Source organism: Rhineura floridana, chromosome 5 (genome assembly GCF_030035675.1).
Source record: "Rhineura floridana isolate rRhiFlo1 chromosome 5, rRhiFlo1.hap2, whole genome shotgun sequence".
Taxonomy (NCBI): domain Eukaryota; kingdom Metazoa; phylum Chordata; class Lepidosauria; order Squamata; family Rhineuridae; genus Rhineura; species Rhineura floridana.
The window spans coordinates 57240608-57254050 of NC_084484.1; the positions used below are offsets into that span (position 1 = coordinate 57240608).

General features: G+C 40.7%; 1 protein-coding gene across 2 annotated transcripts in view; it reads right to left on the reverse strand.

The window, feature by feature from the left end:
- Positions 1-81: 81 nt before the first annotated feature.
- The window catches only part of LOC133384908 (sodium/hydrogen exchanger 2-like), a 55005-nt gene continuing 41643 nt past the window's right edge, over positions 82-13443 (reverse strand). Inside the window, exons 10-12 of one of the 2 annotated variants that reach the window (XM_061626798.1) lie at positions 12595-12720; positions 4723-4813; positions 82-1733 (exon numbers count right to left, since the gene is read on the reverse strand). In XM_061626798.1, coding sequence (XP_061482782.1) covers positions 1399-1733; positions 4723-4813; positions 12595-12720 — 552 coding nt within the window. In that variant the 3' untranslated portion in view covers positions 82-1398. The remainder of the gene's footprint in view (positions 1734-4722; positions 4814-12594; positions 12721-13443) is intronic. The other variant, XM_061626799.1, reaches the window with a different exon arrangement.

Below are 13443 nucleotides of genomic sequence, written 5' to 3' on the forward strand. Positions count from 1 at the left end.
TTAGGACTTACTCCAATGTATGTATAGGATTGCAGATTTGCATCTCAAAATGATCACAGACTCTTCTCCAGAAACACCAGACTTTTAATGGGTCATGATACATGAGCAATTCAGAAGCTAATACCATTAGCTAATTATTTATATTTTTGTATAAACATAGTATTCTTTGTTGATCAAAACAGAATTAACTTGAAAACAAAAAGGTAGTTGTATTTTATACTTTCCAACAGATGGCACTAGAGGCTTGACATTGCTTACATCATCAGTCTTCTCAAAGCATCAGTAACCTTTCTGCAATATGAAAGAAACTAACCATTTTAGCATGAACTGTTAGCACCAAATATAATTGCATTATGGTCTTAGAACTACATGGTCAATGTTAGTCAAAATCATAATTTACCATAGCCCAATCCCATTTTCATGCTGAATTTCACATTTGTCCGTTCTGTAGAATGATTTCATTTATTAAGCAAATACTAGTTAATTTAACTATTTTCCAGCAAATAAAATCTGGCTCCATAAAATCTACTGAGAGGATCAAGTTCATTTTTAAAAGGCCATAAGTGACACAATTTTGGACTGAAAACAAAATATTGAGGGGAATATTGAAGCATGAGCTCATTTACTGATTTATTAAAACTTTCTAACTTCAAGTCACAATTGACAAAAACCAGAAAAGTGCATATATATTTATAAATTAATTTCTTCCTTTCAAGTTATAAGCTTCAACAACCAAATCCAAAGAGTTGTTGAAATTATCAAGTAGAATTTAGCATTTCTAATAATGTACAAGAGCAGCATATTCTCATTTATCTCACACTGTAAAAAACATGACTATAGAAACAAAAGCTTTCATATTTACATCTTTACACAATATTAAAATTTGGGTTTCAGAGGCAACTTCCATATTACCTGGGCAAGATAATATAGTTAAGACTGTGCTGACTAATTACTGTAGCCTTATTTTCTTGCTTTAGCTCAGTTTGCAACGCTTAATTGTGTTTCGGTGCATCAGGCACCCTTAACATAATTGTTTGCAGAGAATGAATTCATTTTTTTCTTTAAAAAAGAGGTGCATTGTGCAATTTCTCAGTGCAACATATTTAAAACTTGCCAGTGTCAAACACATAAACATAATTCACATTTTAAAAGTACAGTATAAAACTGATAAAACTTCGCTTCATTGCAGAAGTTTAAAAACAATTATAAAATAGTTGCATTATTTGGTTCCATAGAAGGTAAGAGTTTTCTCCCCTTAGTGACAGCATGATTTCTGAAAAGTTTTCTTTCCCTCCCATATGCAACCAGTACCTATGGCCCTTAAATGGATCCAGCTGTCCAGTCAAAGTATATAGAACACTTCTGCTGTTCGTTGTTAATTGCTGTGTTTAGTAGGTTTCAATATGGTTTATTCTCAGATTTGTCTCTAGGCCTTTCAGCTTTTGATGCCTGTCGGACTAAACGAGGTGGTGGCAATGGCTTGGCTGATCTATCATCTTCAGCCGAATCTTCGCTCAGTGTGCCAAATGCTGGTCTTGGCAAAAGTGGTTGCCTGAAACCCCTGGTTCTCTGAGCGTGGCTTGTGGTCTCTCTGTTATTCCTGTCCATTTCATTCTTCCATTCAATTCTGCACTGCTGCTGTCGAAGTCTCTGGTCTCTCAAAATTTTTCCTGCTTGTGATTTTAAATTCAGTACTGTGCTATGATCAGATTCAGAATCGCTGCCATCACTTACTGTAAATGTAAATATGTATAGGTATTAATATATATTATACAAAAAAGGTAAGACAAAAATCTCAGAATGCTAAATACTTCACTATATGAAATACAATATTTATGTAACATTAGCCCTGTTTGGGTGGTCTCCCTAACATGATTAACAGTCACGTAAATGGGGAACAGCCATGCCCTCTGGTGCAATCAGGGGTCCACATCATTGGGGCAGCATATTTGTGCAAAGCAGGCTTACTTCTATATTTGTGTGCCTTCCCATATGTGAATCAGGGAGCGGCACCAGAGTGTGGTCCTGCTGCCCCCATCATGTTTTAATCATGCAAGGAAAACTACCCATATTGTGTTACTAGTTTCCTAAACGTCTGATGCATTTCATCACCCATGGCCCATCTTCTTGCTGTTGTCCCACATTATCATTTTTGTTGATAACTGCTTATTTTGAATGTGACCCCATGTCTGCCACACCAGAGATGTCTAATGAAAACAAAAGTTCATCCTGCTATGGTTAATACTCAGTCTTACCACATGAGGGCACAGTCAGTCTCAGTACAGAAAAATGATGGGCCAAAGACATTTTGTGGATGACTTTACCATCAACAACTTTGAAACACATAACACATTATTCCACATTTGTGTAGTGAGAAAGCACAGTATATTGTGCACACTGACTGCACTATATGAAAAATTGCAACTTTTTCTGCCATAATAAGGATCTGTTGTATGTCAGAATAGTAAAAGTAGGCCATTCCATTTCATGGTCAAATGAGGGTACAAAACTAGGAATTGTCCTCTCAGGTAAAAAAGTGTCATATGTGCCAAATTCATGCCCTTTCTATCCAACTTGTCTGAAGAGTAAATTCTGTGCTTCCTGTTATATAGCCACATGGTTGTTACAACATCATAGCGTTTCCCTCCCCTTAAATATTAGGCAGGCGCTATCTCTGCTATCTTTTCGGCGCCTTTTGAAATCTTTCCTCTTTCAACAAGCCTTTTAAGTTGAGACCTATCCCAGTCTGCGTCTGTGTTAGAATTGCTTTTAATATGTTTTAATATGTTTTTAACCCTTTTTTGTTTTTAAATATGTTTTTAACACTTTTAAAAAATGGTTTTAATGTTGTTTTGTTTTAATGTATTTTCAGGTCTTTTTATGATGTTTTAAAGCGTTTTTAGCATTCATTTCCTGCCCTGGGCTCCTGCTGGGAGGAAGGGTGGGACATAAATCAAATAATAAATAAATAAAATAATAGCATCAGCCAGTGGTAACTATAAAATCGTCAAGTGCTTCGGAACTGAGTGCTAATTTATTTTTAAATAAATTCCAAAGCAAACCAACAGAAACAAGGCCATACTTATGCTAAAATATGAAATTAAGAGTTAGATTATTTTAAAACCTGGGGAATCACAACAGGCAGATAAATAAGACCACCTCCATAGTTTTACTATATTACAGAAACTTGAAATATTAGAACAGATGCATTTGGCTCTTACACAGCCCTTCCGAGATGAAAAGAGCCTTTCTGCAAAGGCATGTAACTAACAATAAGCAAGGTCTTAGAATCTAGGAAACTGTGACACTGGATACAGTTGCATGAATCAACTCGACAGTTGGTTAAGTGTCCCAGTCACTATAGCAACCATATCAAAGATGTTGCCATTTGTTTGAACTTCATGTTCACATGACAATCTCTGTGTTTATGATTTTCCTTTCAAACACGTGTCAATATGTTCAATATGTTCCAGTTACAGCTGAGGGTATGAAAGGAACAGGTGAATACACAATGCAATGGTATTGGAAACTCACATTATCAAGAATCTACGGCTGAGATCCAAAGACTTGCACGACTAATTCCATATACCCCAGGCCTTTGGGCTTGGTTCTTAGACAGCTACCTCCCCATACTGCTTGCCAAACTGCTTTGGAAACAGAGGAGACTTTCAAAAGCAGTTTATGGTTGGCAATCTGCAGTTCAAAGGAGCAAAGTAAAGAATAGCACTGTATGCTCAAAACTTTGGGAGTGCCTAAAGTATGTTTGAAGCTAGATCTAGTACTATAAAGTCAGAGGCAGCCAATAGTAAGTTTCCCACCCCCTGAAAATTAAAGGTGTTATGACAGAGCCACTTCACTCATGTCCCACTTTTGTCTCTGGCCAAACAAGTTTTGTAGGTTTCTGTAGAGACACAAAATACATCATGAGGCCAAAAGGATGGATGTGTACCCCACAAGCAATGATGACTCCATCACACCCATTCCACAGCTGACTTCAGGTTGAAAGGTGCTCAGCCAAATAATGTCCTGTGGAGCCCCCAGCTTGTCCTACTAGTGGCACTGCCCTGGTAGAGTCTCTGCCATCGTCTCCTCTCTGGAAAGAATATAGGCAGCAGCTGCTGTTGCTTGCCACTGTTGATCATCCGTCTGAGTAGTAAGGCAAATGGAGGTCGGCTATTATCAAAGGTGCTGTGGACTTCGAAGAAGCATGAATACAGGGCGAACGGGACAAACGAGCTGAGCGGAAGGCACGTCAAACAAATTCTCATCGCGACCATCTTCCATCTGGAAACCTATGTCCTCACTGTGGGAGTCTGTGTGGATCCAGAATTGGCCTCCACAGTCACTTACTGACCCACTGTTAAAGACCTTATCTTGGAAGACAATCTTACTCGGCAACAAGTGATCGCCAAAGAATGAATGAAGGCAGCTGCCATCAAGACAGCTCTCATGTTGCCATCTGAATATACAGACATACTATGTACACAAAATATACAGCCAATGCACAATTGCATAAACAAATAAACAAAAATCATACAGAGTATCTCATCATATGCTGCAAGTAAAATAAGTATGTATATTTTGAGAAGGGGGAGGAGACAATTATCTTGGGATGATGGAAACAATCTATGACCCTCTCTGACATTTTTGTTCATTTTCCAGGTAACCAATTCAGTATAAAATTGCCAAATAATTCATTCTTTTTATTCCAAACTGCATTACCTTTGAAAGAAGATTGGTTTCTTTTCCTTACTTTCTCAGGGAGTTTAGTATTTTTAGGTAGTGACAAGTAACGTGCTGCTTTGGTGGCCACCTGCAGAAATAAGCATTCATTCATTCATTCATTTTATTTACTGTTTGGCCATAGGGCTTAACAGAGAATTCAAACAATAAAGGACAGACTAATGCATACAAATACATTAAAAATACAGTTAAATTAACCCAAAAATCAACGGTCAACATTAAAAACCTATTTATATATCTATCCAACTTACACAGGATTAGCTTGGAGCTTCACTCGGAGTTTCATAGATGCAAGAGCAAATAGAGCCACCCAATGTGTGATCCTTGGATCCATATCCGACAAAAGGAGACCAATGGAAGATGCTAACTGCTCTGGGGCCTGTGTCAAAAACTCATCCAAAAATTTGGCCTGGGGGTGATTGTAAAGGGGGCATTTCAACAAGTAGTGGGGAAGATCTTCTACCTCAGGGGCCCCACAAATGCATAATCTCTGGGCCCGGGGAATCCCTTTATACCGGCCGACCAGATACGCAGTAGGCATTGTCTGGAACCTTAAAAAAGTGAAAGCATGTCGCAATTTCACTGATGTAAGTTGGTCCAAGTACTTTGCTCTGCAGTGATCAAATCTGAAAGAACCATACCACTTACTAAATTTAGAATTTATTATTGCTAGCCTGTCTAACCGGGCGCTATGATTGAAAATGGCCTCCTTAAGGCAAAACTTATTGGAGGGGTCTACTAGGACAAGATGATCAATATGGTATAGTTGGCAGATCCTTGTCAACTGTGCAGACCAGAACTTGTCCGATAAGGCTTTTTCAGCACTTATTTTTAAGGTAGGTCTTGAAGAAGTTTGTGTGCCAACCTTCCAATAGTTTAATAGGGCAAGATGACATAACATCACCGCTGGGGTGGATGAGGGTAAAAACAAAAGTTTTTTCAAAAATTTGTTCTGAACTATCTCTAGCTGATCTAATAATGGGTTCTCCCAGCCCCAAATCGGGGCTCCATATAGTATCATGGCTAATATCTTGCTCTGGAATATTTTCAGTGCAGGTGTGGCTAGATTACCCCCTGCCGAGCGGTAGAAATTGAGTAATGATCCGCTGGATCTCAAAGCGGCTAACTTCGTGGACTCAATATGCTTCCTCCATGAGAGGGAGTCAGTGAAATAGACTCCTAAGTATTTAAATGTCAGGCATTGGTCAATCGGCTGGCCATTTATTGACCATTTATGAATGGAGGACCTCTTGCCAAAGACCATAATCTTGGTTTTGGAGCAGTTTATTTGGAGTTTTTCCGAGTCACAATAAATAGAAAGTCTAGCCAGGACCCTTCTCAATCCTATGTGGGTGATTGATAAAAGAATCATATCATCCGCATAGAGCAGTAACGATACTTTCCTAGAACCCAGGGAAGGAGGGAAAAGATCTAGACCCGAGATAGTCACGACAATGTCATTTAAATAAAAATTAAATAAGAAGGGGGCTAATAAACAGCCCTGTTTTACTCCTTTCGAAACTGGGAAAGGATCTGTTAAGGAACCTGAGGGGCCTACTCTGACTCTTGCACAGTTGTTGGAATACAGTGCCTTTAACAGAAACAATAAACGTCTGTCAATGTTGGAGTTGGCTAATTTTTCCCATAGCCTTGTTCTATCGATGCAATCGAAAGCGGCAGCTAGATCGACAAAAGCTGCATACAAATGCTTTGTCGGGCCACAAAGTGATCGCCTGACTATAAAGGAGAGAGTGGCACAGTGATCTATTGTACTTTGGCCCTTCCTGAACCCTGCTTGTTCTGGATAAATAATTTGGTTGGCCTCTTCCCATTCCTCTAATTTTAACAGCAGAAATTTAGCATAGAGCTTAGCTCCAATGTCCAGCAAACTAATGGGGCGATAGTTATTTGGGTCCTGGCACTCTCCCTTTTTATGGATTGGAACAATGATACTCTGATTCCACCCATCAGGGAACACCCCTGTGTTGTTTATTTGGGTGAAGAGTTTGGCGAGGATTGGTGCCCACCAGTCAGGAAAGTTTTTGGAAATTTCTGGGGGCATCATGTCCTCGCCAGGTGCCTTCCCCTGTTTAAGGGAGGAAATAAGTTCCTTAATTTGGGTAGATGTGACTGGGGGCCAATAGGACAATAGTGACTCTTTTCGCAAAAGGGGACTCGGGATACTGGATAAGAATGAGAGTGATGGAGTTGAGCAAAATAGTCAAACCATTGTCTTGCAGGGATCAGGCAAGGGGCTGAAGGACAGTTAGAATGAGTCCCCCTGGCAACCAGCTCCCAAAACCTGCTTTCATTTTTGTCCTTAACAGCTTGTGCCAGTATGCGCCAGCCGGTTCTAACAAAGCACTCCTTTTTCTGTTTTAGCATTACCTTATAGTTTGATCTAAGGGAGACTAGTATTTCCCGAGAGTAATTTGTTGGGTCTCTTATTGCTCTCCTGGCAAAACTCATTAGATGTTTCCTGACCAACTTGCACTCTTTGTCAAACCATGTCTTAGCCCAATATTTAGAAGTCTCTTGTAGAGAGGGCCGAGTTACCCTTGGTCACAGGGCAGAAATAATAGCTTGATAATGGGACAAGAACTCCCCCACTCCCTTAATAAAATTTTGTCTGTAGAGTTGAAAGGGGGCACTGGCCAGATGTGCAACAGAAGTGTATACCACTGGAGACCAGCGGATACTTTGTTCGGCCAGCAGTAGTCCCAAATGCGGGAACCATTGGGGGGGCAGACAAGGGATAGGGATCTTAAGAAACAGTACAAGGGGGAAATGGTCACTTTCAGACCTATTATCTACTTTAAACCCTGCGACCTCTAAGTACAGGGGTGCTGAAATAAAGATGTAATCAATTACACTGGCTCCTCTATTGGTCATGTAGGTAAATGCACCATTTGATAAATCCACCTCAGAGCCATGGGGACCTGTTTATTAGATTGAGTATCCAGAGATGTTCTGCCTTCTATATGTGGGAGGGGATAAGGACCTCGGTTAGAGGAGGCCTCTGACAGGGTGCTACTGGATCCCAATCTAGCATTAAGATCACCACAAAGAATTATATGTGCATGGGGGAATTGTCTCCCGAGTTCACTTAAGATATCTGATAATTGGTCCCAGGTGGATTCCATACTGGCTATGGTGGGGGGAAAATAAATGTTGACACATATAAGAGAGCCAAATTGGCTACCTACTATCCTCACCACTTGCATATATTGTGGGCACCCACATGACAGTAGCTCAAAATCCGCCAGGAGATCCACTGAGATGAAGGTACAGAGGCCACCACTAGCACGGCCTTTAGTGTTATATTTAGTTGCGGGACAATTAGAAGCATGATACCCTTGAAGATACGGAGTATTCTCAGGTAGCAACCAGGTTTCCTGCAAGCAAATGATCTTACGTTTTTGTAAGTGGGATATCCATTCCGAGTCATGGAATTTATTGTCCCAACCCATGATATTCCAAGATAAGATTAAAAGTAGTCATTTGCAAGAAACACTGATATCATTATCCTTAAAGAGGGCACCGCCAGCTGCATTGCTTGCAGGGCTTGTACTTAGCCCCTCATCCGCCCTCCTGTAGTCCTCAGCTAATTTTGCTGGATTTAGCGTTTTTACCTCGATGGGCATAGGTGGAGGTGATCTCCCCTCCTTTTTGGACCATTCGGGGGGGAGGATTTACCTAGCTCTGCCTCCTCTAAATACCTCATCTTATGCCATGCAGCCATAGGATCGCTAATGGGGAAGGGGGGGGAATCTTGCTCCTTTCCAAATTCTTCGTTGCCTGAAGAAGGTGAAGGTGGAATTGGTATGGGTAACTGGGTATGAATGTTCACAAGATGAAACTTCATAAGATCGAGTCTAGATAGAATCGCAAGTCTGCCTCTAAATGGAAGAGAGGTGAAGGAGCTTAGCAGAGCCTTTTCGTCCTCATCAAAGGGCTCCAAAGACCATCGAAGTGACTGGTCCATTTCTTGCATAGTCGAAATCGGTGAGAGATTAGGTTCGATTGGAGTAGCTGTGTCCTCTGGGACGTTGGAATCTTCAGGGTCCGGGGCTGTTGAGAGCTTAGGTGTTGATTTTTGCTTTCGAGGAGGAGAGATATAGGACATCTGTAGTGGGACCAGTGAGAGGGGAGGTGTTTTATTTTCAAAATAGCGGCGAACGATAACGCCTATTCGTGCTAGCGTCTGTTTGTAATGCCAAAATTTTTTGGCCGTCTTCTGCGAAGCAAAGGAGACTATTGTCTGTGCATTTGTTCCATTGAAATATAAGTATTCCACTTGGGTTATGTCCTTTAGGTGAAGGTAAGTCAGAGAACAGCGTTTTAAGAGCTCCCTCAGATGCAGTTTTCAATCAGTTTGGGGCAAAAAGCCAGGAGGTTTAAGATAGTTAGCGAAAACTAGTTTATATTAAATCCAAACTAGCTGCCATATTGAGGAATTCGATTTGGCTGGCTGGGCAGAAGATAAGATCTCCCTTGATGGGAACCCAGGGCCTAACTTCTGGACATTGGAGTCACCTTCTTGACTTGCTTGAGCTCCCCTTGAGGGTTCTTGTTGTGTTGGCGGGGTCATAATGCAGGGGTTCATTTTTGGAAATGCTGCACCAATTTGTGGCAGCACGTTCTTCTTTTTGTCTTCTTCTTTCCCTTTTGCCTGCGATGTAGATATAGATTGGCCCAATAGTGCAAATAGTTGATGGAAGTTCATTTTGTTAACCCTTGGCATTTTTTGATTTTTTAAGTTCTTTGTTTTTTTTGCCTTAGGTAGATTTTTTTTTTTCCTCTTAAGAGCTCCACCTAGAATTGAGGAGCAGCCCGAATGCGAAGCTTGCGGAAGATGTACTGTCAGAGGGTCCATTGAAGGGGCCAGAGTATTTTGCTGAGATGAAGCAAGGGGTTTTAGATGAAACTCCACAAGAGTTGTTAGAAGCTGGTTGCATTCGGCCAAAAAGGCTTTTATATGAACTAGCTCTTCAGCCAGCTTTGACAAGCTCTCCAATATAGAGGGCTGGCAATCAAAGGATAGCCCAGCGACTTGCGTGTCTCGATGTTGCAAAGCTGATATCTCATAGATATTAGAGGAGTGCCTCCTGAGGCATCCTGCTGGGCTTCTGGGTTCCACCTCCATGTCTGACTCTGAGATAAGACTATCTCTCTCCAGAGTTTCAACACCAAGGGAGAGTAGTGGGGCCGTTTCCAAGTCCTTTATCTCAGCCAACGCCATTTCCAAAGCCAGGTTAGGAACTAGAGATATGTCCTCTTCCCATTGTATATGATTTTTAGTAGTGATTGACCAGTCATTAGGGGTTGAAATGGAATGCATATATGAGTTTGAACCAACCAGGAAAAACTGGGTGATCTTTGTCTGGTTCCCGGTATCTTTGTTTTCTGAGGAAAAGGGAGGAGGTGGCAGTCTTTTCTTTCTCTGTTCGGATTGTTCGGGTTGTATGCTTTTAAAAGGGGAGCTGGCTTCTAGCGCTCTCCGAGCCTTCCTGGTCAAAACCATAATAATGGTAATTTAAAGTTTGAAAGGCACTTATCCGGTGTTCCGGTGCTCAACTATACAAACTATACCAGCCAAATATGCCTGGACAGTAAATTACGGACGGGTCTGCCCCACACAGAGTCTTTTAATCTTTTAGTCAATCCAAAAATACAGATGGGTACGCACGTCTCCAGTCTAGGCTCAGCATTTTATCTTAGTTGATTGACTGCGGCACTCCCTTTCTGTAGATAACACTCAAATACACAGACAGAAGGAAGGCTAGCAAGAAGGCTGCGGCTGGGAGGGAGAGATTAAAGCTTGTAGCACTGGCTTTTGCATTAAAAAATTAAAATTGGGCAGACGATGGGAGCGGGTAAAAGAAGTCGACTCACCCCTCACTGGAACCGGAACCGGAACCCAGAAATAAGCATAATATATGTTATGTATTGTGTTATGTAAAATATACGCATAATGAATATTGGGCACAACATTTTGTACTTTGGTACAAATACAAGAGAATAAAACACATATTACACTGTTATCTGTGAAGAGGCCATTCATCTGTAAATTACCAATTTTCCCTTTAAAATGAGCAGAAGCTTCAGCTGGGAAAGGATGGGTGTTGCTTCCCAGGATTTTAAAAGAGAAGGTGGCAATATACACACATGCTTCTCTCACACAATGGGTATGTCTCAGGTGTTTGTACCAAGGTGTAAAGTACCACTTTTACCAGAATGTCTAATCTAGCTTTGTGGGTCACTGTAGTAACTATTTTAGTCAGGTAGTCTTCGCATCTACTCTACACATCAGCAAGGGGCAATCTAGTCATAGAAATCTCAACCAAACTAAACCTCTTAATCAAAAAAATCCTGAAACTATCAAACCCGGCTCTCTTTTAAATTTCTCTAATCCATGAAGATCCTAGGCCCTTTCCTCTCTTAGACTCCTTTTTTTGTTCTACCAACTATTTCTTATCTTTTTACCCTATCACAGTCCTTCTGCTGCACTTGAAGCAATTTAAACCCACTCCATCAGAGTTTCCTTTCCATGGTTGTTTTGATATCCAGGCTATTGAAAATGCCAACCTGTCAAAAATTTCCAACCACTTAGCTGCTACATTCTACCTCCTACTCAATTCTTCCTCATTCCTCTCCATCCACCTCCTCCATAGATCCTATGCCTGGCACATTCTTCCCACTATTCTTACTGTCCAAAGCCAATTTTAATCTTTTTTTCTTTTTGCTCTTACATTTCAAAGAATGAGGGCAACGCCTAGTAAAATCTTAAAAAGGATTTGCTAAACTATCCGGTTGTCAGAGAGAAGGGCTTCAGAACCCTATATAATTCCTTGCTCCTGCCCATAGGTGGCAGAAGCAAATTATTATGCAAAAGTATAAACGTTACAGAAAAATATGTGCAAATGAGATAAAACACTTTAAAAACTGAACAATTCCGTTTTTCATGTTGTAGGATTTGATTACATCGGTGCAGAACTTTTTATTATTGTTTTTAAGGCATAGCCTTGCTTTAAAGTGACCTATAAGACATATTTTATGTGACATGCTACAAAACAGGGATGGGGAACCTGCGACCCTTCATATGATGTTGAACTCCAACTCCCATCAGCCCCAATGGTCAGAGATTATGGGAGTTATAGTCCATCAACTTCTGGAGGGCTACAGGTTCCCCATTTCTGCTATCAAAGAATGCTAGGTTGTCAATGAGAATGGAATAGAAATGAGGACCACTACCAGGCTCCCACACCAGATGAGAGTGATCACCTTGTTTCACAAAGGCTTACTGAATCTTATTTGTAAGTATGGTCTGTCTTTGTGTTCATATTTTGGAGGGGGCGCATTGCTATTGACACACTGTCTGCCCATGAAGAGCCACTTATCAGCTCACTGTGTTATTCTAACAGATAATAGAGCAATCCTGAGAAGTATCATGGAGCTGGATTCTCTAATACATCTGCAGTCCTAGTGGCTGCTGCTGACCAACGCAGAAAATAGCAAGTTGGTCCTTTTATGTTGCAGCAGTTCCAGGTTGGTGTAGCAGAGGGCCCTGTATCAAACTCCTCTCTGGGGAATAGACCAGCCTCAGATCCAACAAATTCAAGTTTGTCCCTGCTCTGCCCCTGTAACACACTGTTTTTGGGGACTTATGCCAACAGCAGTGTGTCCTCCACCATCCTTTCTGCAACTGTGAGCACTGCAACTTGAGAGTACTGCCGGTGGAGGCCACTGTCTGCTCAGTCCAGCGGTTTGAATTGGGGGTTAGGATTGCAGTCCAATACATCATTTCATCGACTCCCTTGTAGGATACATTATGTCATATAATACAAGTACCGGTCTTGACAAGCTGTTGCTCTTCCTGATACTCTCTCTCAGGCTATGTCGGCGACGAATCAAAATTTCTTTTGCCTGCTTTTCATTTGCATCTTCGGCAAGACTATATCTGTTGTATGATGGAGTCTGAAATTTTAAAAAAGCAACAACTATATTTTTTAAAAACAGTATTAATGTAATGAGTGGTACAGATGCACAAACTGCAGCCGTACTTCAGTGCTTTAAGAAATCTCACAAACAACTCTCAAACCAGCATAGCATTTTAAATTAATTATGTGCAACCTGGGTGTGTGGTTTAATGCTTGTTAATTTTGACACCTGTCATTGGATCTTTGGTGGCGGCGGCTATCCATATAAGAACTCAGAACTAAATATTACAAATGCCAATGCTCCTGTTCACAATATTTATATAACAGCAAGATCCCTCTGCCCAATTTGAGTGATTTCCCTCTTGCCGTGGAGCCCCATATGACACATTCCTCTCCAGGAAGGGCCACAATCCTGTAGAGAGGGTTTGCAAGGACTGCAAGGGAGAGTAGGAGAAGAAAAAGACTATTTGCACAAGGTGCCTTTTGCTTGTACATTCATTGGATACAATCCTCTATTTTTTTGGTTTATTCTTGCCCTCCTTTAAAAATACAGATTTGTAAATTATCATTCTAAACTGTTTTGTTTTGATAGATATAACTATATGTCTATAAATTTAAAAAAGATAATCACCATTAACAGCCAAAGCTTCATACAAACAGGAACATGAGCTAGATGATCCATTCAAACATTTCTATATTATTGCAATAAAACACAGTGGAGTCCATTATTTAGAATTGTATTTAATCATGAGAAAACTTG